Source organism: Natrix helvetica (genome assembly GCF_964273705.1).
Source record: "Natrix helvetica genome assembly, chromosome: 1".
NCBI lineage: Eukaryota > Metazoa > Chordata > Lepidosauria > Squamata > Natricidae > Natrix > Natrix helvetica.
The window spans coordinates 122,328,372-122,354,796 of record NC_138548.1 but is presented as its reverse complement, the minus strand read 5'-3'; the positions used below and the strand labels follow the sequence as shown (position 1 = coordinate 122,354,796).

Genomic DNA, 26,425 nt, shown 5'->3' with positions numbered 1-26,425 from the left:
TGTTCAATAAATTGTGAATTTAAAGCTCGTGTTTAATTTATTTTTCAATTAACCTAACCTTAACGAACTAAAAAGTAGATTTCCAAATCCTTAAAAAGTCAAAAATTAAAAAAAATCGGATGTACCTATTAAGGGAGCCGCGGAAAAAATCCGAAGTGTTATGGGAGCCGCAAACCGAAAAAGATTGGGAACCTCTGCACTACAGTCTCCAGAAATGCTGTTTGTCACACTTCTTGGAACAAACAAACAATTTTTTTGTGATTAAATTAAATTTGTATGAGTGTAAAAGTGCCCATTGGGGAAGTAAGATCTTTAAAAGGCATTCCTGACATCCAACTGTCATACATCATCAGGAAGCTGTCCTGTACCCCCTTATGTATGCCCCTTGCAGGAAAAGATTCAGATTAAGACAAAAAGTGGCCTCAGGGTAAATAGAATAGCTGATTGTGCAGAAGGATATTTAAAACGAACTTTAATAGAAAAGAAGAAATTTGAAACTATATTTTTCTCAAGTTATTTAGACTTGAACAAAGCCATTTAGAGCAAGGGTGTCAAACTCACGGTATCATGGCGTCACATGACGTATCAGGACTTCCCCCCCCCTTTGCTAAACTGGGCATAGGTGTGGCCAGCGCGTGATGCATCCAGGCCGTGGGCTGTGAGTTTGACAGCCCTGATTTAAAATAAATCTAATGCAGGAATCCAAATTGAAGCACCTTTAATAAATGGGGATCTAGTCTTTGCATGAACACATTTGGATTATATTTGAATACATTATTGAGTAATAGCTTATACAGCAACCCAGATTCAATCCTATTGTCAAAGTCTTCTAAAATTTATTAATACACTCTTTTCCTATAATTTTAAGACCATTTCTTCACTGAGGAAGATAATAACAGGTCTTGTCCTTTCTTTAAATATGTTAGACTGGTATGAACTGAAATAATTAAAAAGATAAGCATTTGAAATAACTGTCTGCTGTGGCTTGGGAACTAAAATGGGAGAATGGGCAGGGTACATGCTTCCCATCTCAGCTCACATTGTTTTAAGAAACTCCCCATTTTATGTAGAGAAAACATTGTCCTTAAAGTTAACTTCAGTTTGGAATTAAAGCATTCCTTTGGAATTAATATTAATGTAATACCTCAGAACAATGTTATTTAAAAAATGCTGAACTATGATATGAGAAATAAAAAAATTCAGAATCTATCTATAAAGTATACTGATATTTATGAAGTTTCAGCTCTGGTATATTAGTAAGAAAGGCTGGAGTCACTTAGAAGTTATTCATGTACTGAATTACCATGTTGTCTGAAGCTGATGGCTGATGAAGCATAATTTTTAGATACAATTAATCACATGCCTAACATCTAAATACCATTAACTGGTATAAAATGTTAAAGCTTTTTGAGAGCAATGGATAGAGTGATATAGCAAAAGTTAAAGCTTTCATATTTTGCTCCTAAGGTTGCAAAGGAGTCTTGGTTCTTTTTCTGTTGAAAATAAAATACAGGTTAACAATAGTTTTTCTCAATAAGATATTATAAACAGCTTCTCTCATTCACTAAAACACTCTTTAAAAAAATACAATAGATTCTTTTATTAAGTGTTTCAAGTTTCAAATAAAACATTAACATCAGTAATAAAATCCAGCATTTTCTCTAGCTGTATATTAGGTATACGCCCCATATTCTTGCCTAGTACCTCACTAAATAATTTTGCAAATCCTGTGATTATTAATTAAGCAGAAGTATATAGGCACAGATGGGTTTGGATTTTTAGGAATTTTTTAAGGGGGTTCCTTTCATATGCCTACTTATATGGTTGTGTTCAAATCTTCACATATGTTTGTGCTTCGAAATAGTGGGAAACTTTACCAAAATCATTCACCAGAGGTCAGAGAGGGCAGTAAAATGGAAAAACAAACATTAAAAAAACAACTTTACAATAGCTTTGGTCATTGCCTTTTCTTTGTAGCATCCAGAACCACACAAGTTTGTTTTTACTGAAGTTTGGTCCTAAACTTTTAAATAGCAGCTGTGATTTCTTTGCACATATTTAAAAGTAAAATTTATCTTAAACCCTTGTTTGGATTCTTCTATGCAAATATTCTACCTCAGTTGTTCATGGGAATGTCCATTCAATCAGGATTCCTTAGTAGCTGGATTTTTAAAAGTGTATTCCCTGTTTGCAAAATAGGCTTTCTATCTCTGTTTATATGCATCTGATTTATGGCATATTTCTCCTATATAGGCATTCCTCCATTCCTTTCCTGCTTTTCCATTTTCTTGTAGGAAAGAGTCTGTTTTAATTTCTACTTAGTAAATTGGAGTACTGCATTTTCCATTTGAATTTTCTTTCTCTATTGGACATATAGTACACAATCTGTCAGCCACTGTGAATGTAAGATATTCCACAATTGCTTTTATTATATCTAACATTTATCAGATCTTTGAACTATAACTCTTAAACTTTGGCGCTATGTGCAAGCATTAATGTTGATTAGCATCATTTTAAATTACTTTTATCTCTTGGTAAAGGAAGTTTCTCCTAGGCGCTGCTTGGAGTGTCCAAGCTTGGGTTAACTCTTGCTAACCAAGGACTGAGTTTAAATATTTAGTGTAGCCACGCCTCCTGCTCCCTTTGGAGGTCAGTTTGAAAAACTCAGTCGCCCTAAAAGGATGTATTTGAGATTTCCAGTCCTTGGATACCAAGCTGGATTTCTCCTAATTAGTTTAGTGAAGCCTTTTTATTTTCTTCCACAGTTGTAGCCTTAGATAAACCTAGTTTTTTTAACCATTGAAAGAAGTTATTTCGTCTAATTAGCCTTCACACGCAGACCAGGCTGCTTGGAGCGTTTCCAGCCTCCCACATTTCCAGCCTCCCACATTTCCAGCCTCCCGTGCTTCCACGCGGTCTGGCAGCTCTGGGAGGCTCATCAGCGGCTGCTGGTGAGCTTAGCGGCCAGGTAGGGAAGTCAGGAGCCCCTGTGAACCGTCAGAAGACCCCTCTTAGTTCCGGAGGCTTTACTGAGCACTCCGGATTACTGACGGCAGCCCGGTGTCGCTCCAAGCTTGCGGTGGCCATTTTGGAAGAGGAAAAAAAGCACACGCTTTAAATCCAAGCCTTTTTTTCTCTTTTTCTGTGCTGCAGCCTGGTCCCTTAGCAGATCGCTGTTGGGAGGGGTGTTGGTCAAGTGGCCTTGCTCTGGGTCTCCAGGCAGACCTCCCCCTCCCCTGAAGACCTTGATTGGCGGCTACAGGGACTTTGGCTTTCCAGGCCATTCCCTGTTCTGATATTACCAACGCGGATCTGCGAGCGCCCTAAGAGCTTCCTCTTAGCGTCATTTTATTGCTGCATCACCTGCTGGAGCCATTGCCTCAGAAATTCATTGCAACTTGGGACTCCATTTCTCCAAGCAATCTTCTCTGGATAACGAGATTTGGGGGCTGGAAGTTCCACCATGGCCAGCAAAAATGTGGAGAAGGTTGCAGAGCAGGCGGGACCTACCATCAGTAAGCGCAGCAGGCCCAATCCTGCGGCCAAGGATGTTAGTGCAGCATGCTCCACTAAAGGCAAACAGCCCAAAACAAGGAAGGTGTCCAAGGCAGAAGAGAGGATGGCTGAGAGGCGTCAGAGAGCCCTAGAAAAACAATTTCAGAAGGCTCAGAGCAACCAGGGGCTTGAACAGGATCTCCCTCCACCTGCTGAGGTTCCTGTTAATCCCCCCACTTTATATCTTCCACCAGAAGAATCTCCATGTGTAATGGATGAGGGCGATTTTGGGATTTCCCCTAACCCCTCTCTGGCATCTCCCAGGTCCTTAGCCTCATCTCTAGAGGAGGAACACATGGAGGAGGCTTGTTCCCTGTTGGAAGAGGAAATTCCCCCTCCTGGGCCTATAGCCAGGGATTTGCCCCAGAACCAAAATTCTGCTCCTGAGTTCACCTCAGCATGAAGGAGGTGGTTGCAAGGGCTATATCTCAGGGGATTGCTGATGGTATCCAGCAATTGGGCCTTTCCTTACCTCTCCCAGGTCGAGCCAAAGCGAAGGTTATTGATCCCCCGGAGCAAGAGGGTAGGGTCTCCCCTTCTGCCTCCTCGGCTGTCAGCGAAGCATCTGACGCAGAGGAGGGCGGTCAGGATGCCCCAGATTTATCGGAGGACAAGAACCCGACCCCCGACGTTCCTGCCTTCTCGGGGTTATTCAAGCCCTCTATGTTTCGGGCCATTCTCACCAAGGCTAGGGCGTCCTCTATTCAGATGGGGCTTCCTGTGCAATCTGGTAAGAATTCTGCCGAACAGGGCAATAAGCCAACCGCTGGATCTCAGGATCTAGGGGCAGAGCTGTTCAAGGAAACCACCCCTCTTCAGGAGCTGGTCCCTGCTCCCCAGTTATTCCTGGACATTATACAACGTCAATGGGCCCAGCCGGGCTCCATGGCTAATCCCAGTGGGGTGGACAAGAAGCTTTATTCTATGGAAGCTGGCATGGAGGATCTCCTGAAGTTCCTCCAGTTTGATGACCTCATAGTAGCCCTAACCTCGAATTCGTTCCTCCCAGCTGACCTGCTGGAAGGACTTAAAGCTGAAGATAAGAGGGCGGGGAAGGCCTGTCACAAGACTCATATGGCCACAGCATGGGCCATGAAGGCTTCCTCCTCCTCTTCCTACTTCAGTAGGGCAGGCCTATTTTGGCTGCGCAAATTGCTATCCAATCTCCGGGCTGGCGACAATAGGTTGCACCAAGATGTCAAAAAAATAATTGCAGTGGTCAAGTACTTGGCCGACGCTTCGCTTAACGCCACCAAATTCTCAGCTAGAGCACTTGCCTCCAATGTGACCTTGTGTTGCCTGTTGTGGCTTCGTCACTGGCAGGTGGACATGAAGGGAGGCAAGCTTTTTTGGGAGGCCTTAGACTTCGTTTTAATTGAGTCCAAGGATAAGCACAAGGTTTTGCCGGCTGTTACCAAAAAGCCGAACCGGAAAGGGCAGTCGTTTTTTCATAGGCAGCCCTTTCGTAATGCAGATGCCCCTTCTACCTCTGGCCTTACACCCAGTCGCAGGACCGCTCCCATGAGAGGTCCTCGTTCAGGGACAAGAATAGGCCGCAGGGGAACCACAGGGTCTTCCAAGGGGGGTATTCCAACCTCTCCTTTCAGCAGATTAAGTGACCGTCATCATTCCCCTCCCATCAGGGGCCGTCTACAGTTGCATGCCGACCAATGGGAGGAGACAACGATGGACACTTGGGACCTTCATCCGCTATCTCATTCCCAAATCGCCCCTGAAACGCCAGCTGATGCAGGCGGAGATCAGACATTTGCTGGACATAGCGGCCATCCAGTAGGTACCCCCGGGTCAGGAAGGCAGGGGTTTTTACTCGATCCTCTTCCTGGTCTCCAAAGCATTGGGAGGGCGGGTGAGAGCAATACTGGACCTCAAGAAGCTCAACATCCGCCTAGCCTACAGGCGCTTCAAGATGCAATCGCTCCAGACCATCTTGAGTTGCATCAGGCAGGACGATCACATAACATCGATCGACTTGAAGGAGGCGTACCTGCACGTCCCCATTCACCCAGTGCATCGCCAGTTCTTGAGGTTCCAGTTTGCAGACCATCATTACCAGTACAAGGCCCTTCCTTTTGGCCTCTCATCAGCCCCAAGGACATTCACAAAACTCTTGGCTGCAGTCTCAGCGAATCTCCGATCCCGACCTGTACGACTCGTCTGCTATCTGGATGACATACTTCTACTGTCATCATCCATCCCACAAGCACATTGGGACCTCTAGCTCACTGCACCCTCAAATGGCACGACTTTTCCGTCAAGAGGGAGAAAAGTCACCTGACTCCAACCTCAAGAATTCAACATCTGGGCACGGTGATTGACTCCAACATTTGCAAGGTCTTCCTCACGCAGCAACGAGTGGACAGCATAACCTCCCTTGCACGACACATCAGGATGTCAAGGTCAGCCTCCATCGTGACTTCTGGGGAAGCTGGTCTCGTGCATTGCGGTAATTGCCTGGGCTCGAATGCATGCATGGGAGCTCCAGTGGTTCTTGCTTCCGATTCAACGTCGCAAGGCCAGCAATTCCAAGAGGATTGTGAACGTCACTCCGAGAGTCATCACATCGCTCAGGTGGTGGCAGTTGCTGGCTCTGCAAAGAGGCTTCCTCTTCAAGGATCAAGAGTACCTTGTCATAATGACGGATGCCAGCCTGTACGGCTGGCGTGCCCATTTTCAGACTCATGTGGCCAGGGCAGATGGTCGCCAGTGGAGCTCGCCCACAATATAAATTGGCTGGAGCACAGGGCGCTTCACCACTTCCACCTGCATGTCAAGGGCGCACACATGCTAATACTGACGGACAACATTGCCACCAAGGCGTACATAAACCATCAGGGTGGCACGCGATCGGAGGCCCTGTTGTTGGAGGCAGAGGCTCTCAGGCATTGGGCCGAACACCACCTTGGGTCACTGAAGGCAGATCACATCTCGGGGGAGGAAAACATAACTGCAGACTGGCTGAGCCGATCGACGATCAGCAACACGGAATGGCAACTTTATCCATCTTTCTTTCACCAACTACGAGAGATTCAGCCTTCCGGCGATAGATCTGTTCTCCAGTCTGTCGAACACGCAGCACCCCTGGTTCTTTTCACAATTCCAGAGCCCTGGAGCTGAAGGGGCGGATGCCCTTCGATGCCGCTGGCCTCCAGGTCTTCTTTACGCCTTCCCGCCTCTCAACTTCATTCCCCAGGTGATCCAGAAGATTCTGCTGGAAGGTGCCGAGGTGCTGCTGGTCACACCCCACTGGCCGAGACGATCCTGGTTCGCCGACCTTGTCAAACTGTCAGTGACCAAATGCTGGCGCATTCCTCAGGAACAGATCTCCCTCAACCAGGGGGCCATTCAGCACCTGGACCCTCAGTGGCTCCAGTTGGCCATCTGGCCCTTGAGGGGGACCTCCTGAGGCAAGACAATTTCTCGGACAAGGTCATCCATGCCATCCAGACATCCCTCCACGGTGCGCATCTATGACGCAACCTGGACTGCCTTTTCATCCTGGTGTCTTACCGCATCAAATTGTCAGCACTGCAGCAACTATTCTACAAATTCTTGACTTCCTTCAGGACAGATTGGACAAGGATCTTGCCCCTAACACCCTTCGGAGGCAGACGGAGGCTTTGGCCACCATCGTTTCCAGAGACAACTCTACACCACTTAGCAGATACCCCATGGTTCACAGCTTCCTGAAGGGAGCTACCAACTTATGTCCCCCAACGGTCCACTGGTACCCAACTTGGGACTTGGCAGTTGTTCTGCAGACATTGACCTCTGCTCCATTCGAACCACTTCATTCCATCACCTTACGCCACTTATCATTTAAGACTGCCTTTCTAATTGCAATCATTTCGGCTCGCAGAATCTCTGAATTGGCAGCCCTATCGGTCAGGGAGGACCTCTGTGTTGTGCATCCAGACATGGTCATTCTTCATCTTGACTCTTACTTCATCCCAAAAGTTAATACCTTGTTTCACAGGTCGCAGGAGGTGATTCGCCTGGACTTTTGCCGGCATCCCAGGGAGCAAGTTTGGCACAAATTGGACGTACGACGGGCAATACACATATACAGGAAGAGAACAGCCTCCTTCCACAAGTCCGAATCCCTTTTTTGTTTCCTCCCAGCCTGCTTCGATGGGCAGGAAGGTGTCCTCCTCGACTTGGACATTGGCTGCGTGCCTGCATAAAGCTGGCCTACAAACATCAGGCTCGTCTGGTTCTCCCTCACATCACCGCCCATTCCATGAGGAGCGCCCTGACCTTAGCTACATGGGCAACTCAGGCGCCCATCGAGGAAATATGCAGGGCAGTGACTTGGTCCTCACCATCCCCATTTATTCGTAACTACAGATTGGACTCCTTTGCAGCTGCGGAGGCTTCTTTTGGGAGAAGAGTACTGCAGCGGGTCCTGGCGGCTCCAGAACAACGAGATCTCTCTGCTTCCCACCCTGGGACTATATAGCTTGGGTATGTCCCATGCTTGGACACTCCAAGCAGCGCTTAGGAGAATGACCGTTGGCTTACCTGAATGGTCGCTCTCTAGGCGCTGTGGGAATGTCCAACCCCACTCTTGGGTAATCTAGCGGAGTCGAGTCACCTCTCCTGATGACATAGTTCACCTTCTTACGTCCACATCATCGTTTTTCAAACTGACCTCTAAAGGGGAGCAGGAGGCGTGGCTACACTAAAGATTTAAACTCAGTTCTTGGGCAGCAAGCTGAAGTTAACCCATGCTTGGACACTTCCGCAGCGCCTAGAGACCAACCATTCATGTAAGCCAACGGTCTATTTCCGCACCTATTTATCAACCTTTGTTCAATTGTTTATATATGTGTGCTGGTACATCTAAAACAAACATGGAGGATGTGCAGTATCTTGGATCTGTTTCCTAAAAGGGGCCTTACAACTCTGTTTAATTTCTTGGACTGGGAAGAAGATGACATTGAAACCGAGATTGATCAAGTCTATAGAATTTACATGATTTTTGCCAAATTTAGAAATTAATTTAGAAATTAATTTAGAAAGAGGTGTCTTTCTACAGTTTGTCATAAAGAAGCCAAAGACCAAGTTTTATAGCAGCATTTTAATACTAGATAGAGGTTTGATAATTCCAATTAGAATCATACACAAGAGGAAGGGGGATTTTTTGACAGACACATCAGAAGAAACAAAATTCATTTTAGATGGGTTAGGTTGGAAGGAGTGATTTCTATTTTGAAACAGACTGAGTCTAAAACTATGGAAAGCAAGAAATATTTTGCTTAAAAAATTTAAAACTGGAAGAAGTATTAATGGACATATAACCAATCAAATACCATAACAGTTACAAGACGTTAAAAAGATACCATGATGGACAGTACAGATATTAACATTTCTAAAACTCCTGGGAAATTGTAATGCAGTATTTCCCCCACAGAAAGAGCATCTGAGAAAAAAGTTAAAAGTACACAGGGTAAATTACCAAAGGTTTTTATCTATTTAATGGATAATTAGGAGCGTGTTGATATATGGAGATATAGAAATGGTGAGTCAAAAGAATACACTTATTTTTCTGAGAGGCATCTTTTTCGAGAATGGTTATGATTTGGATTTCTGAGAGGTTTAAGAAATTCAGACATTATCAAAGACTTTCAGATTACAACCTAGAGAATTTAACTTTTAAAAGGAAAATGGATCTTTTAAGTGGAGATTTGATAATATGATGTTACAAAAAAAATGCTGGAGGATTGTAAAAAGTTGAGGGAATTTTTTTTAGAACAATAAAGGCACAAAAATAAGGGTGGTTTGGTATACAAATGAAGCTTTTGTAAGAGAATATTTAACATTATGTAATAGTGAATTTAAAAAGAAAAGGCAAGAAAAATGATTTTGGATGAGATAAAAGGAATTTAAAAATCCCCAGGGAACGTCAAGTATTACTCACCAAATTAAGCTTCTGTGCAGGCAATTATGTTAACAGTAAGAGAGATGGAAATAAAGATGGATTATGCAAAATAAAAATTTGAATTTGCAACCAAATAATTTTGGGAGATGGTTGGGATATAAGTTGTGGAAGCAAAAAATAAAGTGATATTAAAGTTGCAAGAAGGGAATATTGCACTGCAGTTTTTTGCAAATATGCAAAAAGAGTTTCATTAGTATTATATACCTTTATATAAAGATCAAAAAAAATTCTCAGAATAAGTGGGTAAATACTCACATAAAGAGAATTTACTGAAGATTACAGAGCATCGGACACAAATTTTTAATGGAATTATAACAACACTGTGTGGAGCTATCGAAAAGACTAAAACAGAAAAGGTATTTGGTCCAGGTAGATTGCTGCAGAGGTGGACTGCTGCCGGTTCGGGTGAACCAGTAAGTTCTGACCACTAGCTGGGCCTACCCACCTGACCCAGCACTATCCTATCCTATCTATCTCACTCTCTGGCTCCCTTGCCCCACCCATGCAACCCAACTGATTTCTGTGCATCAGCTGCTCTACTCACCACAGCTGCCTGAGAAGGTGTGCTGGAAGCCGCATGCAGGAAATTGCCATGTGTTTAAAGCTGTGCACAAGCACGGAAGGCACACACACGGATGAAGCTCTCATTTTCTGTTCTGCACTAGGCGAACAGTTGTTAAATTATGTGAAGCCCACTTCTGGATTGCTGACTCTTTCATTGATTTTTTGAGGATAAAATTTTACAATCTAATGTGAGTTTTTACCTAAAAGACAATTACATGTTAATATTAGAAGTGTTTGAATATTTTGGAACCTTAAAGCAACATATTGAAAAACAAGCTAGATTGATATTCTTAGATGCAGAGAAGATCTTTGATAATTTGAATTGGATCTTTTTGTTTAGAGTCTTGTAACATAAGAACCTTGGAGATAATTGTATTAGATGGGTAAGATTGATTTTTATACTTAGATATTTTGTGTAAAAATGAAAAAAAAAGAACTTGTAATTTATATCTTTGATGTTTACATGTAATCCTCGACTTATGACCGGTCACTTAGCAGCTGTTCAAAGTTATGGACGACTTCCTTGGGGGTACTTATAACCCAGTTTTAAAGTTCCAACGCCTTTCCTCCTCCCACAGTCACGTGATCACATTTCAGGCCCTTGGCAACTGGCCTGCATTTACGGCCACTTGCAACATCCTACAGTCACATGACCACATATTACAGCATTTTGCTGAAAACCAGCATTTTAATGTATTAGGATTTTTTTTTAAAAAATAGACCCAACCAATAGAAAACCAAGTTTGCTTAATGCCTGTAGTGGTCACTTTATGATGTGGCATTTGCTTAATGACCACCACAGAACAGGGTAAAAAGAATATTGTGCTATAACTTTACAGAGATTAGATATATTTGTACTTACAACTGCTATGAAAAATATCAGAAGACACTTGTATTTTTTTATTTTTTTCTATTTTCCTTCAAGTTTTTTTCCCTTGTACTTTTTGCTTTCTGCTTAGTTTCTTTTTCTTATTTAGGGAGTTAGGAAATTTATTTTTAACTCATTTTTAAAGTTGTAATAAAATCATATAAAATATAGAACAACTGAAGATAGAATTTTTGAAATGTTGTCTTTAATTTTTATCTCTTTTTTCACATGTGTCCCTTTTAGTAGATTCAATTTAAAAGGGATTTCAATCAATTGATAACCACTACAAGCTGTTAGTTTAAGTTTATAGTAGAGTCAAGTTTCCAGCAATCTTGCTTTCAAAAGCATACGTTATTACCATAAATGCCTACAAGACACTTTGGTTGAGAACATTCCTAAATCAACAAAGCATTTACTTACATTTCATGGTTTTATGCTGATACTTCTTTGCCTTATGTTGTATTTTAAGCTCTGTATTTGTATTTTATTTCAAAAATATTTGTGAATGCATAGAAGGGGTTATTACTGAAACTGACACTGACTCTGTGCTTGATGCAGTGGAAAATGATAAATGAGGGCATATGAAACTGACTAGAATTGTAGTAATAACAAGGCTCAGCAATGAAATTGCATTCATTCTGCTCTCCTTTGTAGTTCACTGCCTTTTGGCTTCTGCCCGGGTAAATTGCTAGGTTTTCAGAAAATGTTCTATTACTCTACATGTACTAGTTAATCATCTCTGCCAGCAGAAGTAGCTGCTGTTCTTAATGAATAATTTACAAGATTGATCACTCACATTGCTCAGTAATACAGTGTCAGACATATAGAATGACAACATGCAATGTTGTCTAGCTCTAACAACTACTGTGATTGATCTCCAGTATAAGTTGTAGGTGATGCTTTTATCCAGCTTTTATCATTTATATTGTATATGTACATTATTTTCATAGTGATATTTGGTTCAGATTGATGCTTGCCTTCGGATGCAAATATGGCTTATAAATACATTATTTTAATTTTGAACCCAACAAGAGCTTGATTTCCAGGTCTTCCAGGACTATAGAAAAAGTTGAATCATGATTATATTTTAATGTGATTTATAAACAGAGAGAGAAAAAGGTGTTTGGGTTTCTAACAAATTCAGTCTTAAAAGAGAAAATTAACCTACAAAACAACGTGCATCTTTCTGTATTATATAGCATTTTTGAAGGAAATGGGGCAATTGTTTTAAAAAAATCACGTCCCAGGAATGACAGTTGGTCTTACCTGAACTGTTATTTTAGGAGGGTCGCAGGATGAGCCAGGAATGGGTATTGTGATGTCCAATTGGCCTCGAGACAGAGTTAAACTGAAGCCATGCCTCTGTGCTTCTTGCTTCTGGCTCCCAGTTTTCAAAGTCACTTGCTCTGAAAAACACTTGAAAATAGGATTTTATTGTTAGGCTAATTTGGCTAACAAGTTATTAAAACAAACTGGATGACTTTGTGGTAGTCATATTCTCTCAACCCAAACCATGTCATAAGATTGTTGTTGTGGGGAAAATAGGAGGAGGAAGGTGTGTTGGATGTGTTAGTCACTTTGAGTTATTTGTAGAAATAAAGGCACAATACAAATAAATACAAATTATAAGGCCCCTGATATATTTGGTTGTCAAACCTGCAAGAGCAAGACAAGAAGGCAGATTGCAGCGGTGAAAGAAAGTTTGTGAATTCTTTAGAATTATCCATAATATTTCAGTATTGTTACCTGCAATATGATCTGAACTTTATTTAAAGCCTATTAATAGATGAAAAAATTATGATTAAAAAGTACAAAAAAAATTTTTATGATTTAAAAAAACAAAATAAAAACACTAGGCCAATATTAGTTGTATGTTATGTGTTTCTGAAACTGTAGTTTAAGATTTAGTGATTGGTAGACCTTTTAGTATTACAGATAGTCTTCAACCTATGACTGTAATTAAGCCTGCAATTATGGTCCCAAATCACAACAGTCCTTAATTGGATCACAATGTGACTACCACTCGATTTTACAAAATTTTTATGTGGTGGTCATTAAGCAAACACTGCTGCTAAGCAAGCCCATTGTTCTCTACGGGCATTTTTGCCAGAAACCTGTAAATGCAAATCAGTTACCAACGGCCCAAAGTCACATGACTATGGAGGGGAGGGGCATAATATTTTTCCCCACACATTACCATTTTTGACCCATTCCTCTTTGAAAAAATGCTTCAACTGACACATCTTTTTTATCTGTCTTGCATGAACTATTTGCTTTAGTTTAGGATATTCTACAACATTTCACCTGTTAAGGATAGAACTTTGACTCGGCCTTTCCAAAAGTCAATATTTATTCTGTTCTCTCAATATTTAAGCTTATTGTGTTGTATATTATATATGTTCTGACTTTTTTCTGTAGTCTAGGTAAATTCAGAGATCATTGTAAGCCATCTAGATCCTGAATTTGCAAAGCACCTCTAAATGATGATAATCCTACCATCATGTGTCATAATTGGGATGAATTTTTGTTGAAATGCAGTGGGGGTTTTTTCTCTCCAAATACAATGTTTCTCATTAACGCCAACAACTTGTACATTTGTTTCAACTGTCCTCAAAGCATTATTCATAGCCTACTGTTTAGCCAAGTAAACTTGACAGAATCCTTGGCTACTCCCATAAATGTTCTTTTTAGTTTTTCTTGACATAAGACATTATAAGAATGATCTGCAGAATGCAGATCCTTTTCTGTAACTATTAAGTTCCATTACTTAGTGGCCTGCAAGCCCCTTTTCTTTATTCATGTAGTATTATATAACTTTCTTTTAAGGTAATGTTTTTGGATGACTATTTCTGGGAAGAGTAGCAACAGTATTGCATTTTTCCATTTTTGTACTCTACTGGACCACGAATTGATGAAAGACAACATCTTTGTCAGTAGTCTTATAGTCTTTTCTGGGCTCATATCTGTAACTCCCTATTTTGATCAGGATAGAATTAATTTCCATAACTTTTACTGTGGGGATTAAAAAAAAGATCTGGTTTTATTCTGGAGAGGGGCACACCGATATCTGATCTTATTAATATTTAATCCAACTCACTCTCTTAAAAGAGTTGATTATTTAGGTGTTTATATATTTTTTTAACTCGTGGCTCCATGAGTTCAATAAAGATACTAAACTCTTTGGGTTGTTTGTTTTGTTAAAATCTCTTCATTAATAAGACTTAAATGAATGTCTGATCATATTGTACTTCATGATACTAAAGAAATATGGATAATTCTAAAAGATTCACAGACTTCCTTACCTCTTGGTTCTATACTTCTGGATAATCCGATTAGAGGAAAAAAGAGTTTATAACTGAAAATATGGTATGGCAAATGTGGAGAGTAGTTGCCAAAAGGATATGGAAGTGTATATAAAGGAAGCAGATGAAAGAAGTAGATTATTCACATCTGCTTCAAAAGTAAGTTGATTTAACAATGAATTTATGTTTCAAGATGTGTTATGGAATTTCTGACCAACAAGGTTTTAGTCTTTCTTTGAATAGGTAGTTTGGAAGTACAATGCTTAGCCAATGCTTTCTGCCTGCTACCAGAAGAAATAAGTTAGCAGAATATTTTTCCTTTCTACTCCCTACTGTACATTCCTTACATCTGCTTTGGGTGACAGCCTCAACTTTTTAAAATGGATTTCAGCATAGAGAGAAAGAAAGAGGGGAAAGGCAGATGAGTAGTATTGTATAATTGCTTAATATATTTCAGTCTTCAACATGTGAAAAATGGGTGATTTGAAGTTTAATAAGTTCTTCCATTTATGTTAGACATAATCTTTTAGTATTTTTATTAACACTAAGCTTATCCAAATTAAGATAATTATTGATGTTCGAGGGTTGAAAACAAAATGTGCCATATCTCACAAAGTCAGAATTATTCCAGATTTGTAGCTACAGAAACCAAATCACACGAAAGAGTGTTATTCATAAATAATTCTTTCATTTAAAAATGTTACAAATAAAAATATTTTCTTTCTTTTTTCTAGGTAAAGAGAAGAGTTCCAGATGTCAATTTTTTAAAATGATATGAAGATTATTGAAGCAAATATGCATAAAGACTAATATATGTGATAGACGTGTGACAGTGGATCAGACTGGAGCAGACAAAATGTTGTAGGACATAAGTGTGGACAGCATTTTTGTTTTCTGTCAATTGTTTTATTTTTATGACAACCTTTGAAAATTGTGAGGTTCCCAAGCTGGATTTACTCTGTGTACAATTGATGCATCTTTAAAGAAGCAAAACTTACTTTCTATTTTGAAAAGTCAAAACTATATTTATAAAGGGTTTAAGAAGACTAAAACAGGACCAATCCTCCAGTTTGCTCCTCACAATTCCTCTTGAACGAAAAGGATTTTCAGCTCAGCCTTCTACCAGCTGTTACTGGGATTTAGCATTCAAGAGAAAAATAAATGCAAGCAACTGCCACTCAGCTCTAGTTCCTGATGAAATCAGGGGGCAGGGTTCTAGCCCTGGGAGAAAAGAGCATTCTGGAGGCAGAAAAAACATGTGTTCTAGTCTAACATATTTGCTAATAATGTAACTATCCCCAAACATCATCTACAATGCATTGTTTTATCTTGAAAACAGATTAGAAAGGAAAAACTCTGCCTTGAAAATTATTGTGCAATTTCTGAAAATAATATGAAGTAATAATACAGAAAAAACCATTGGAAGCTTATATCTAGTACATCATTTTCCTTGGCATTTTTGTCCAATCCATCTTGTCTTCTTGCACTAAAAATTCCAATCCAGCTGCAGTTTTCGGCCTTATTGAACTATTTTTTTCACCTTCAGAAGATGATATTCTCCAGAAGCTGCATGACCACTACTTTTTCCAGAATTTAATTTTACATTGTTATTTTTCAAAAGGAATCTTGGGATTAGGTTTATTATTCTCCTGATTGGATCTTGTTCTGTTCATTTAATAATTCTACCCAGATTTATTCTTTTTTGTCAATGCCATCTTGATTTATAATTGTGAATAAGATCTGGCTCTTAACAGACAACTTTGAGAACTTGGATACTCTTTTAAGCTTTCCCCTAATTTCTTGTTTTGTTTTGTGTTTTGAGAAAGCTGCTTTCCCTAATTTTCTTACCCTTCTTGACTCCTGTTGGGCCTGGGCTATGCTGCAGGGCAGATCACCCACCAGAGCTCCAACATGCCAGCAGCATCTGGAAAGAGATTCAAACCTAGCAAGTATGTCCCAGTATCAGCTGCTGCAATCTTCTTAGTAGGAGCCACCACTCTCTTCTTCGCTTTTACGTGAGTCAGAAATATCTATTACTGGGATCTGCAATGGAATGGACTGGGGAACAATGATGCAATATTGGTGTCTTTGTTTTTGAGCATCCATTACAAGAGTATATAAAAACCAGAGGTGTGTTCTGTTCTGTTAACTTTGCAGAAATAGAGGTAGGATTGAAGCAGAATAAAAGAATATAAAGTTTATGTAAGAGAAATTGATTTTGAAATGTATGTCAGTATAGCATAAATTCTTTCTTTTGGTAGTAAGGGATGAAAGAGTCCAGTTTTGGTAATAGTGCTAAGGTGGCTTTATGTTTGATTTGTGGTTTTAGGCAATGCAGAATGGTGGTGATCTTTGCCAAAAATCAGCAACACATGGTACAAATCTTTATTTGCAACTTCTGGTAGGAAAAGTGCTGTCCTAACAACAAGAAACTTGTTAGGATAATAATTAGTGTTTTTATTAGAATTTTACAAGGGCACTTATCTTTAAAATTTAACTGAAGACTATAAATAGTGAAAAGGAGCCCATTTTATTCTAAAATGTGCTAAGTGTGATAAACGTGTGATAAACACATTGGTAGTATTGTTGTATATAATTAAGGAATACAGGGAATATTTTCATTTTATTTGGAACAGAATTGCTGCTGGATTTAATAGTATGCAAAACTGCTGCAAATGTGATCCTTTTCAATTTTTGTCCTTGATTATTATTTATTAATAATGTGACTTTTTCCTTTAAATTAAATAATGGATGAAGTAATTAAAAGAATAAGTCTGTACTATTTCTGTGCATTTAATTAAATAATATAATGACATTTTTAATCTTAACTTTATTTTTAGTCATACAAGATGGGGACAATTTCAGATTTATAGCTAGCCTTATTTATCCATCTCTTATGTAAACAGTGAGGCTGTGTATTCTTTTTGGATTCAAAGGAAAAAGAGATGGAATATACATTTGCCTTCCTTTAAATCGTGCACATCTTTTGGGAGGTTACTATTGCAGTAACTTTGTGAATCCAAGGAGAAACAGTGTTTTTAAAGAAGTTGTCAAGAGATGCATGAGTGTAGATACACATGTTTTCCTTTGACTTTAAACCACTGCTAAATCACAGTGGTCTTTCTACTAACCTTTGAAATTAGAAATATGAGCCACTTCCTGTACCAAGCAAATGTTTAATGTGCCGCTTTATCTCTAATGAACTTTTGAGTATATTCTAATGTAGCCCAAATGTTTTAAGCTGCATTGGTACCAGTCTACCATTTAAGAATTGTTGGTGTGCATATATGCATGTTGCATGATGATATAATATTAAGAGTGATGCACTCTTGCACGTAAGTTAAAGTTGTTGAAAACTGATTATGCTGAGAAATATACTCTAGAAGTCATGTTTATATAACTTGTTTCTTAAGTGCATAACAATTGAAAAGAATGGATGAGACACAGCCTTCTAACAAATTATGTTACATGATAGCTAGATACTGCTTGTTGGCATAGTGCATACACTGAAGAAAAGCTTTACTAATAGCAAGTGGTTTCACTGGCTTTACAGGCTATGGCTGCCTCACCCATGCTGCCCTATGATTGGGCAGCTCATCACCTCATCATCCATATGAATAGCCTTACAGGTTTTATCTTCATGTGTATTTTAAGTTTTAGAATAGGCAATCTCCAAACTTCCAAACTGAATAATATAAAATGTTTATATTATTCTAAACATAAGAAAAAAAGGGGGAAACTTAGAAAAGTAAAAAATGAACATGATAGGAAAAGCTAAAGAACAAATGAAGAGGCCCACCAAAAATTTTAAAATGCATGTGACTTGTCAAATACATATTTTAAAAATGCTTTCAAAGCTGAAAAAAGTCATTAAACAAATTTTTAAAATGATATATATGTATTTAAAAATAGAACATAAAAATAAAGCAATTCATGTGTAATTTAACATCAAATTATATTATTTGACATCTGAATTAATTTTTTAGAGATATTTGTTAAAATACTGTTCAGTTTCTGCTTTGATGTAAGTATCTTTCCAGGTAGCTCCTCTTCTGTGTATACACAAGGAGAGAGTGTGTTTATGTGTGTGTGTTTGTGTAAAAGCTTATATCAGATTGTACCCTACAAAATATGAATATTTAATTTTGAAATTGCAAAACTATCAATAAACCCAATACTGCAATCATGGTGCAGTATTGGTGCACAATGAATGGTTTAATCATATCCAATGGCTGCTGAGAATGTGCAAAGCTAAATTTTTTGCTTGGTTGTTGGTTCTTTGGGTTTTGCTATCAACTCCCACTTTATCTTTCCTTTTTCCTGTGCAAGTGAGCAGATTTACAAACAAGGAATTGGACTATAATTATTTTACGTTTTAAATTGAAAATTATGTTTTAATTTTCTAAGAAAATTTATGTAGGAGCCTAGATCCTACATGTCCATCTAAGGACATGCTTTGACTGAATTAACATGTTGCAAAGCATCTTCGTTTCCAATTTTAAAATTAAAATCTTTAGTTTTAGGCATAGTGATAAGTATGGACTCATTAGAAGAAAAACTCAAAAAAATTCTTAAGTCCTTTTTGTTCTGTGGAGAATTGCCTTTTCTACATATAAGTGCAGCCTGATTAGAGTAATTCGTGGAGCCTTGCATTCAACGGTAAGAGCCAGCAAGCTACGTGGAATGAGGGTGCTGTGTCCTTCAGTTTGTTCTTCCAGGGATTATGTAATCCTTTTTAAAAAGGTGTATAAATTAGCAATTACAATAGATTGTGAGGTACCATTATTGGATGATCTAATCTTGTATAAAGTCTGGTATCAAACTAAATCTGGTAATTGTAGATTAAAGACAGTATGTGCTATTATTCACAAAACTGTTAAATACATCCTTTATGGTGTGTTCTGAAGTTCTACTTCCGTTTGCAGCGCAGACTCTCTGCAGTCATTCTGTACACTGCCCTGCCCCAGACACCATCTTGTCTCCAATGCTATTTAATTTCTATATGAAGCTGTTGGCTGTCATCGCTGGGTAATTTGGAGCAGAGTATACCAGGATGCTAATGACATCTAGCCCTATTTCCTAATGATATCAGAATGGTTTAAACTGGTATTATAAGCAACAGACTGAATGAGAGTTAATCTGAAATTAAATTTTAGGATAGAAGTGTTATAAGGTATTCTTAGGCCTGGGAATTAAGGGCTAGCTCTTAAAGGCATGGGTAGGTATTTGAATTAACAGCAGGAAAGATTTTTCAAATGTGGCTTGAGTGTGCCTGCTTTGGAGAAGCTACATGTTCTTCTGGTTTCACATAATAGGCAAGAATAATATACTACTATGTGAACCCAAGAAAAACATTTGTTTAAATACACTCAGACAGAAACAGCAGGCATGCCCATGCCAGATCCAAAGTACCTTTCTTATCTTCAGTAAATCTGAGGCAATTGTTGAATAATTGTACATCCTTTGATAATATAGTACTTCTGAAGAAGAGATTTGCAATTTAGAGTTTCCTTGGCTCCATCTTTATTGGTGGAGGCATAAGAACACTTATTACTAGCTGGCTAGGAACACTTATTACCCATCTGGGTTGCTAATATTTCAACTCTACCTATTCCTTGATTGGGACAACATAGTTCATTCTGTGGTACCATCAAGACTAAAGTACAGTAATCCTATCTTAATGACAGTAATTGGGTTTGGCAATTCTGTCACTAAATGACACAGACAAGAAACTCAATGTTATATAATTACGCCCACAATGGCAGTTGCGACAATTCCAGTTGCTGTTGTTAAGCAGTCTTTGCATGCTTGCTAGATGTGACATTACAGGATCCATTTGCAACCTCCTTTTGACTTTGCTTATTGGAAACCCCCTATTGACTTTGCTTATTGGAAACCAGCAGTAAAAGTCACATATGGCAATCCCATGACCATAAGATGCGATAACTGTCATAATTGCATGCAGATTTGCTGAAATTATTGTTACGTGGTGGTAGATATGCTGCAGCTACAAGAACCAGTAGTAAGTAAGAATGTAGTAAGTCCTCTTCTTCAGCACTGTTAAATAGTGAATAAGGACTCATTAAACAAGGACTAACTGTAACATGCTATATGCATCTTTAGGTTAGATTACAAGTAGTGCCCCTAAAGTGATACTAGTATATAATATATACTAGTATCACTTTATACTTATAGTATATAATATGTATACTATTGTATACATATTAAGGGACGCAGTGGCTCAGTGGCTAAGATGCTGAGCTTATCGATCAGAAAGGTCAGCAGTTTTGCGGTTCAAATCCCTATTACCACGTAATGGAGTGAGCTCCCGTTACTTGTCCCAGCTTCTGCCGACCTAGCAATTCAAAAAAATGCAAGTAGAAAAATAGGAACCACCTTTGCTGGGAAGATAATAGCATTCCATGCACCTATGGCATTTAGTCATGCCAGCCACATGACCACAGAAATGTCTTCGGAAAGTGCTGGCTCTTTGGCTTTGAAAGGGAGATGAGTACCGCCCCCTAGAGTCAGGAACGACTAGCACATATATGTGAGGAAAACCTCAATCTTTACCTTTAACATAGTAGTTCATATCTGATTATAGTAGGGTGTCACATTTTTCCAAAACTCGTTTAAACTTCCATATTGTGAAAAGAAAACGTTTTCATCCCAAACTCTTTAAGAGTTTGTCCTGAGTTAAATTTAAGCCTCTATTAAATTCTGACTGAAATGGGCAAGAGTGCCCTTACTGCTTTGTTCATATTGCTGTGGCTGTTTTTTTATTAGTTCAGACAAATGCAAATCATTTTGAACATGAGTCCCAGCTTAAACAGGTTTTGCAAGTCCAACAGTCTGTATGAGGTCAATTAGATACTTTAAGTAGTATGAGCTGTTTTCCTACTGCCCTTTGTTATGGTGATTCCTTTGTAAGAACTCTAGACAACTTTGCTGCTTTGGCCTTCCTGATTTATTTTAGAACTTTGGGCTATTTTCCAAATTATTATTTTTTATGGATGCCCAAGAATTTCTTGTTTCTAACAAAATAAAGAGCAGTCTGGAGGGTGTGGAATATGTGAATCAGGATAATCATGAAAAAAGAAGAATTAAAATACCTATCCTAGAATTATAGATCAAACTTTAGAGCTCATGAGAAAACCAGAACATCATTATATTTCCAGTAAATAATTTTACTAATTCTGAGAATATATATTTTTCAGTCACAGATAGTTTCATGCTGGAATCATTCTTCTTTCTGTTGTCATCCTGAAATTCTGGCTATTCCATGTTAAGTTTACAGGGGTGGGGCTTTTTTTCCCCATCTTTCAAGGAAAAAGAAAGGGGATATTAGTGAATACCACATTTTTCAGGTTGTAAGACACACCTGAATATAAGATGCGCCTAAATTTAGAAGAGGAAAACAAACAAAAAAGCTTTTTGGCCTCTGCACACCACATTTTCAGCCCTTTTTTTTAACTCTTTGCAGCCTTTTTTCTACCCATTTTTGAGGCTTTTTGGCCTGTTTTGGGGGCTTTTTTTGGCCCGTTTTTGAGGCTTTTTTCAGCCTGTTTTTCCCCCAAAAAAGGGGAGGGGACAAAAAAAAGCCCTGAAAAGAGGCCAAAGAAGAGCCGAAAATGGGGCGCACAGAGGCAAAAAAAGGGCTGATGCGTGGGCGGGGCCTCAGCAGTATTTGGTCTATAAGACACAGAGACATTTTCACCCCCTTTTGGGAGAAAAAAAGTGTGTCTTATAGTCTGAATAATAGATAATTACATAGTGCAACTTTTACAGAATTTTATTTTTTAAAAATAAAACAGGACTCTGGTAGCTTCTGACTAACAGTTTTATTAAGACATGAGCTTTCATGAGCTGCAGCTCACTTCATCAGATGCATCGAGTGGCTAGATTGATGTAGGATTTAAATTGGGATGAGATGGAAGGGAGAGTAAGACAGGCTAGTTATGCAAGTACAGGTTACCTGGGAGACAGATTAAAAGCACCTTATTTAACAATCTACTGTGTTAAAAACTAGGTGACTTTTAACACATTATAATTGTTAATTGATAATCTTTTTCACATGTAGCTAACCTAGCTCTTCTTCCCCTCCCTCAATTCCCCCCCATCCCTCCCCAATTTAAATCCTAAATCAATCTAGCCACATAGTATCTGATGAATTGTAGCTCACAAAAGCTTATGCTGATAATTGGTTAGCGCTGACCTCAAAAATCAGGTATGGATTCTCTCAAAAGTATGTATTTGTCTCTGGCATTTTCTTGGTGTGGTTTCTAATGTCCATTGTTTCTGGGGTGTCTGTAGAAGCAATTAAAATCAAATATTACATTTTAAAAAGTGACAGTGCTAAAAAGGAAAATCAATCAATCCCAAACACCCCGCAGTCTCAATGTTTTGGAAGGAGGCTTTGGAACCAGATCTTAATTAATTGTCTTCCTAAAAGCCAGCAGAAAGAGGGTTGTACAGATCTCAGGGAAAATACTGTTCTAAAGGGCAAGTGACAACAACAGAAAAAGCATGCCTCCTGAGGCCCATACAATGACATTGCTTAATTATTGGAACTCAAGCATCCCATTCCCTGTCCAGTCTTACAGGACAAATATAAATATTGGTCAGCTGTGTTAAGTTTAATTATTTAGTGTACTGTAAGGAGCTTTAATGGATAAGTATAATCTTTATTGTCATTGTACTTAAATACAACAAAATTGCTTCTACCAATACCTACCAAGACCCTGGAATGCATACAGAAGCCAAATGGTAACCCGTGCTCCTTGTGCAACAATGTTACATAGGCACGCTGTTTGCACTTCCACTTTCTGGACCAGTCTTCAGGGTCAACTGAAGACAAAAAGACATAAATATTCAAACATATAGCTATAGTTAAAATATAGCACTGTGATGGCGAACTTATGGCACGCGTGCTACAGGTGGCACACGGAGCCATTTCTGATGGAACACAAGGCGTTGCCCTGTCAGCTCCAGTGCGCATGCGCTCGCTGCCAGCTGATTTTCAGCCTTGATTTTTGGCCGGTTTTCGCCCTTGATTTTTCGTGTTGGCCGAAAAACGTCCCAACACACAAACCAGAAGTTCGGGAACAAACTCCTGAAGCTCCGGAGGGAGAAAGATTGCCCAATAGGCAACCTGGAAGTCCGTTCCCAAACTTCTGGTTTGCGTGTGGGGCCGTTTTCACTCTCCCCAGGCTCCTAGAAAGCCTCTGGAGCCTGGGGAGGGCGAAAAACAGACCTACTGGGCCCACTGGAAGTCAGAAAACAGGCAGTTTCCGGCCTCCAGGGGGGCGGGGGAGGGTGTTTTTTCCCTCCCCATGCTCCAAGAAAGCTGTGCATGGGGCAGCAGGGGGGGAGGTCACGCGCACTGCGCAGGGCATTAAATTATGTGGGTGGGCATGCGTGCATGCACCATAGCGTGCACATGCTTTTGACACCCAAGGCGAAATCATGAGTTTTATTCATGGGGTAGTGAAATCATGAGTTTTATTCAAGAGGTAGGGAAGATTATGCAGGTAGTCCTTGACTTAATACCACAATTGAGCCCAAAATTTGTATTGCTAAGTGAAATATTTGTTAAGTGAATTTTGCCCCATTTTACAATCTTTCTTGCAGATTCATTTAACATGGTAGTTAAATGAATCTGGCTTTTCCATTGATTTGCTTGTCAGAAGCTTGCAAAAGGTTATTTATATAGATCCCCATGTGATGCTATTGTCAGAATTGCTAACTGTTGCCACCAGGTCAAATTCAATATGTGAAAAATCACATGTTCTTTCCATTTTCAAGGCCTTAGCCACATAATTTTGTGTCAGATAAAAAAATGCATGAATTTTACAGTATAACCCAGAGAGTTAAATATGTGGCATCATAAGTGTTTCCCATTTAAGATAGTTGGTACTATAGATGATATGACCTATACTGTCAATTCTCATTAAGCAGTAAAAAGGTTTTTGATATTTAAGGGAGATCGGGAAAGATGTGTCAACCTGAAGAAAAATCTTCACACTTTCTTAAGGTGTACAGAAGAAGCAAGAAAGAGAGAGAATAAAGGAAAAACAAAGTGGACTGCTGTTTTTGGGCCAGGCACACAGCATATTGAATAGTCAGATAAAACTTTAGATGAAAAGAATGAAGGATAAATGAATGAGGGAGGGAAGATATGAAGAAAAAGCAAATGGCGAAGATTAATGCCATGTGCATTTGATCTGGTTTACTAGAATATACATTGATAAGAATTCACAAAAATCTATAGGTACCTACATTAACAAAGACTGATAGAGTGGTTAAGGTGTTGGAATAGAAACCAATAGATTGTGAATTCTAATCTTGTTTTAGGCATGAAAAACCAGCTGGGTGACTTTGGGCCAGTCTTTTTCAGCCCAAATCACTTCACAGGCTGCTGTAGACAAAATAGGAGGAAGGAGTGTTCACTGCCTTGAGTTATATATGAAAAAAAGGCAGGATAAAAGTCTAAACAAATTATTTAATTTGTCATACATGTGAGGTTGATTTATCAAGACACAAATTCTTTTTATGGGGTATCCATTTAATAGAAATCTGTATTGATAGTTGTTCAATTTTAGCTTTCATGGTTAGGCTGGCTAGACAATCTAGAAAGTTATTGGCTCAGGAATTTAATATTCAAATGAGCAGACTATTCAATGATGGAGTTGGCTAGTTTAAAATAGTATATTTTCTAGTTATGCCTTTATATTATGTGTAAAGTAACCCTTCCATTAAAATATTAATGTTGACAAATCTATCATTTCATAATAGAAATTATATTTTTGTTAGATAAATCCCTTTACATTAAACTCAAAATGAATGATCAGAATTAATTTTGTCCCCAACACAAGTTCTAAATAGAAATCAATTGTAGTTTCCAAGAATAGATCTATGGAATGAAGCAGGATATAAAGGGGAGTTCAAAATGTGTAATATCTACCTTTTGGTGATGTTTGTACATTAATCCAGTGTATATGTAGTTGAAATAAAACTCCATTTAGTTTTAAGAATTGGTTCAGTATATCTTTTTAATTTCAGTTATCTTGCATGCAAATAGGCTTCAAAACTCCATAGTAATATTTATATCTAAACTTACTGTTATTTACAAAAAATTAGACATATGTTCATATAGCTTTTTTGTGACTTCAGCTGTATAATAATGTCACTGCTGAACCATAGTATTAAACTTTCCATTTATGCATTACAATGTAAGATTTTTAATGAGTTTCACTCCATTATAAAGGCCCCAAACCACAGTTGTTGTTTTTAAAGATCTGGTATTAAAAGATTAAACCTTTACCTTAGAAGACTTACTTTCACTATTAACTTACTTTCACTATTATCTTGACTCTATTGGTTAGAGTTTATCATAGCACTGTTTGTGGCAGTGTTTGCATTTTGAACCAACTGTATCACTTGCGTATATTTTTATTATACTGCTTGCCTATAAAACTGAACAGTGCTCTTAGATTAATTGAAAGGGTTTTTTAAAAATCCAGTGGGTATTTTTAAATAGCTCACAAACGTTTTATTCAATACAGCCATATAATCAATTGAAAATTAATTTTTTGATGGCTTTACAAGAAGGAATTTCAAAAATATTACTAATTTCTATAAATAACTCCTTACATATTTACAACCACAATTGAGGTCAATTTTTTTGTTGCTTAGTCGAGACAGTTGTTAAGTGAGTTTTGCCTCATTTTGCAACCTTCCTTGCCCCAGTTGCAAACAGCCATAAATGCAGTCGTGCTTCCAAGTGTCCAAAGTTTGGTCACATGACTGTGGTGGGGGGTCTGACTGTTAGAACTTCAACAGTCATAAGCCCCCTTTTTTGGGGTCAGGCATAATAACTTTGATTGCTAAGTGATAACTTTGGTAACTTCCGTCATTAAGTCCTCATAAACCAAGGACTGCCTGTACTTGTCAGCATTTTAAAGAAGTTGAATGTCAAGGTTGGCAAATGAATTTTCTCATATGTATTAGTAATCAATGCAAACATATTTTGGTTATTATTGGTATACAGCTCAACCAAATAGTGCCTTTGTTCTTCACTTCCCAAAACTTATTTCACTAATGGACACAGTTAGTTTAGACCAGGGGTGTCCAAACTTGGCAACTTTAAGACTTGTGGACTTCAACTCCCAGAATTCC

General features: G+C 38.7%; 1 protein-coding gene across 2 annotated transcripts in view; it reads left to right on the top strand.

Moving 5' to 3' along the window:
- Nucleotides 1-26,425, top strand: part of ZDHHC5 (zDHHC palmitoyltransferase 5) — a 79,972-nt gene that overhangs the window by 17,778 nt on the left and 35,769 nt on the right. For both annotated transcript variants that reach the window (XM_081935560.1, XM_081935559.1), the window contains exon 2: nucleotides 14,983-16,263. In XM_081935560.1, coding sequence (XP_081791686.1) covers nucleotides 16,160-16,263 — 104 coding nt within the window. In that variant the 5' untranslated portion in view covers nucleotides 14,983-16,159. The remainder of the gene's footprint in view (nucleotides 1-14,982; nucleotides 16,264-26,425) is intronic.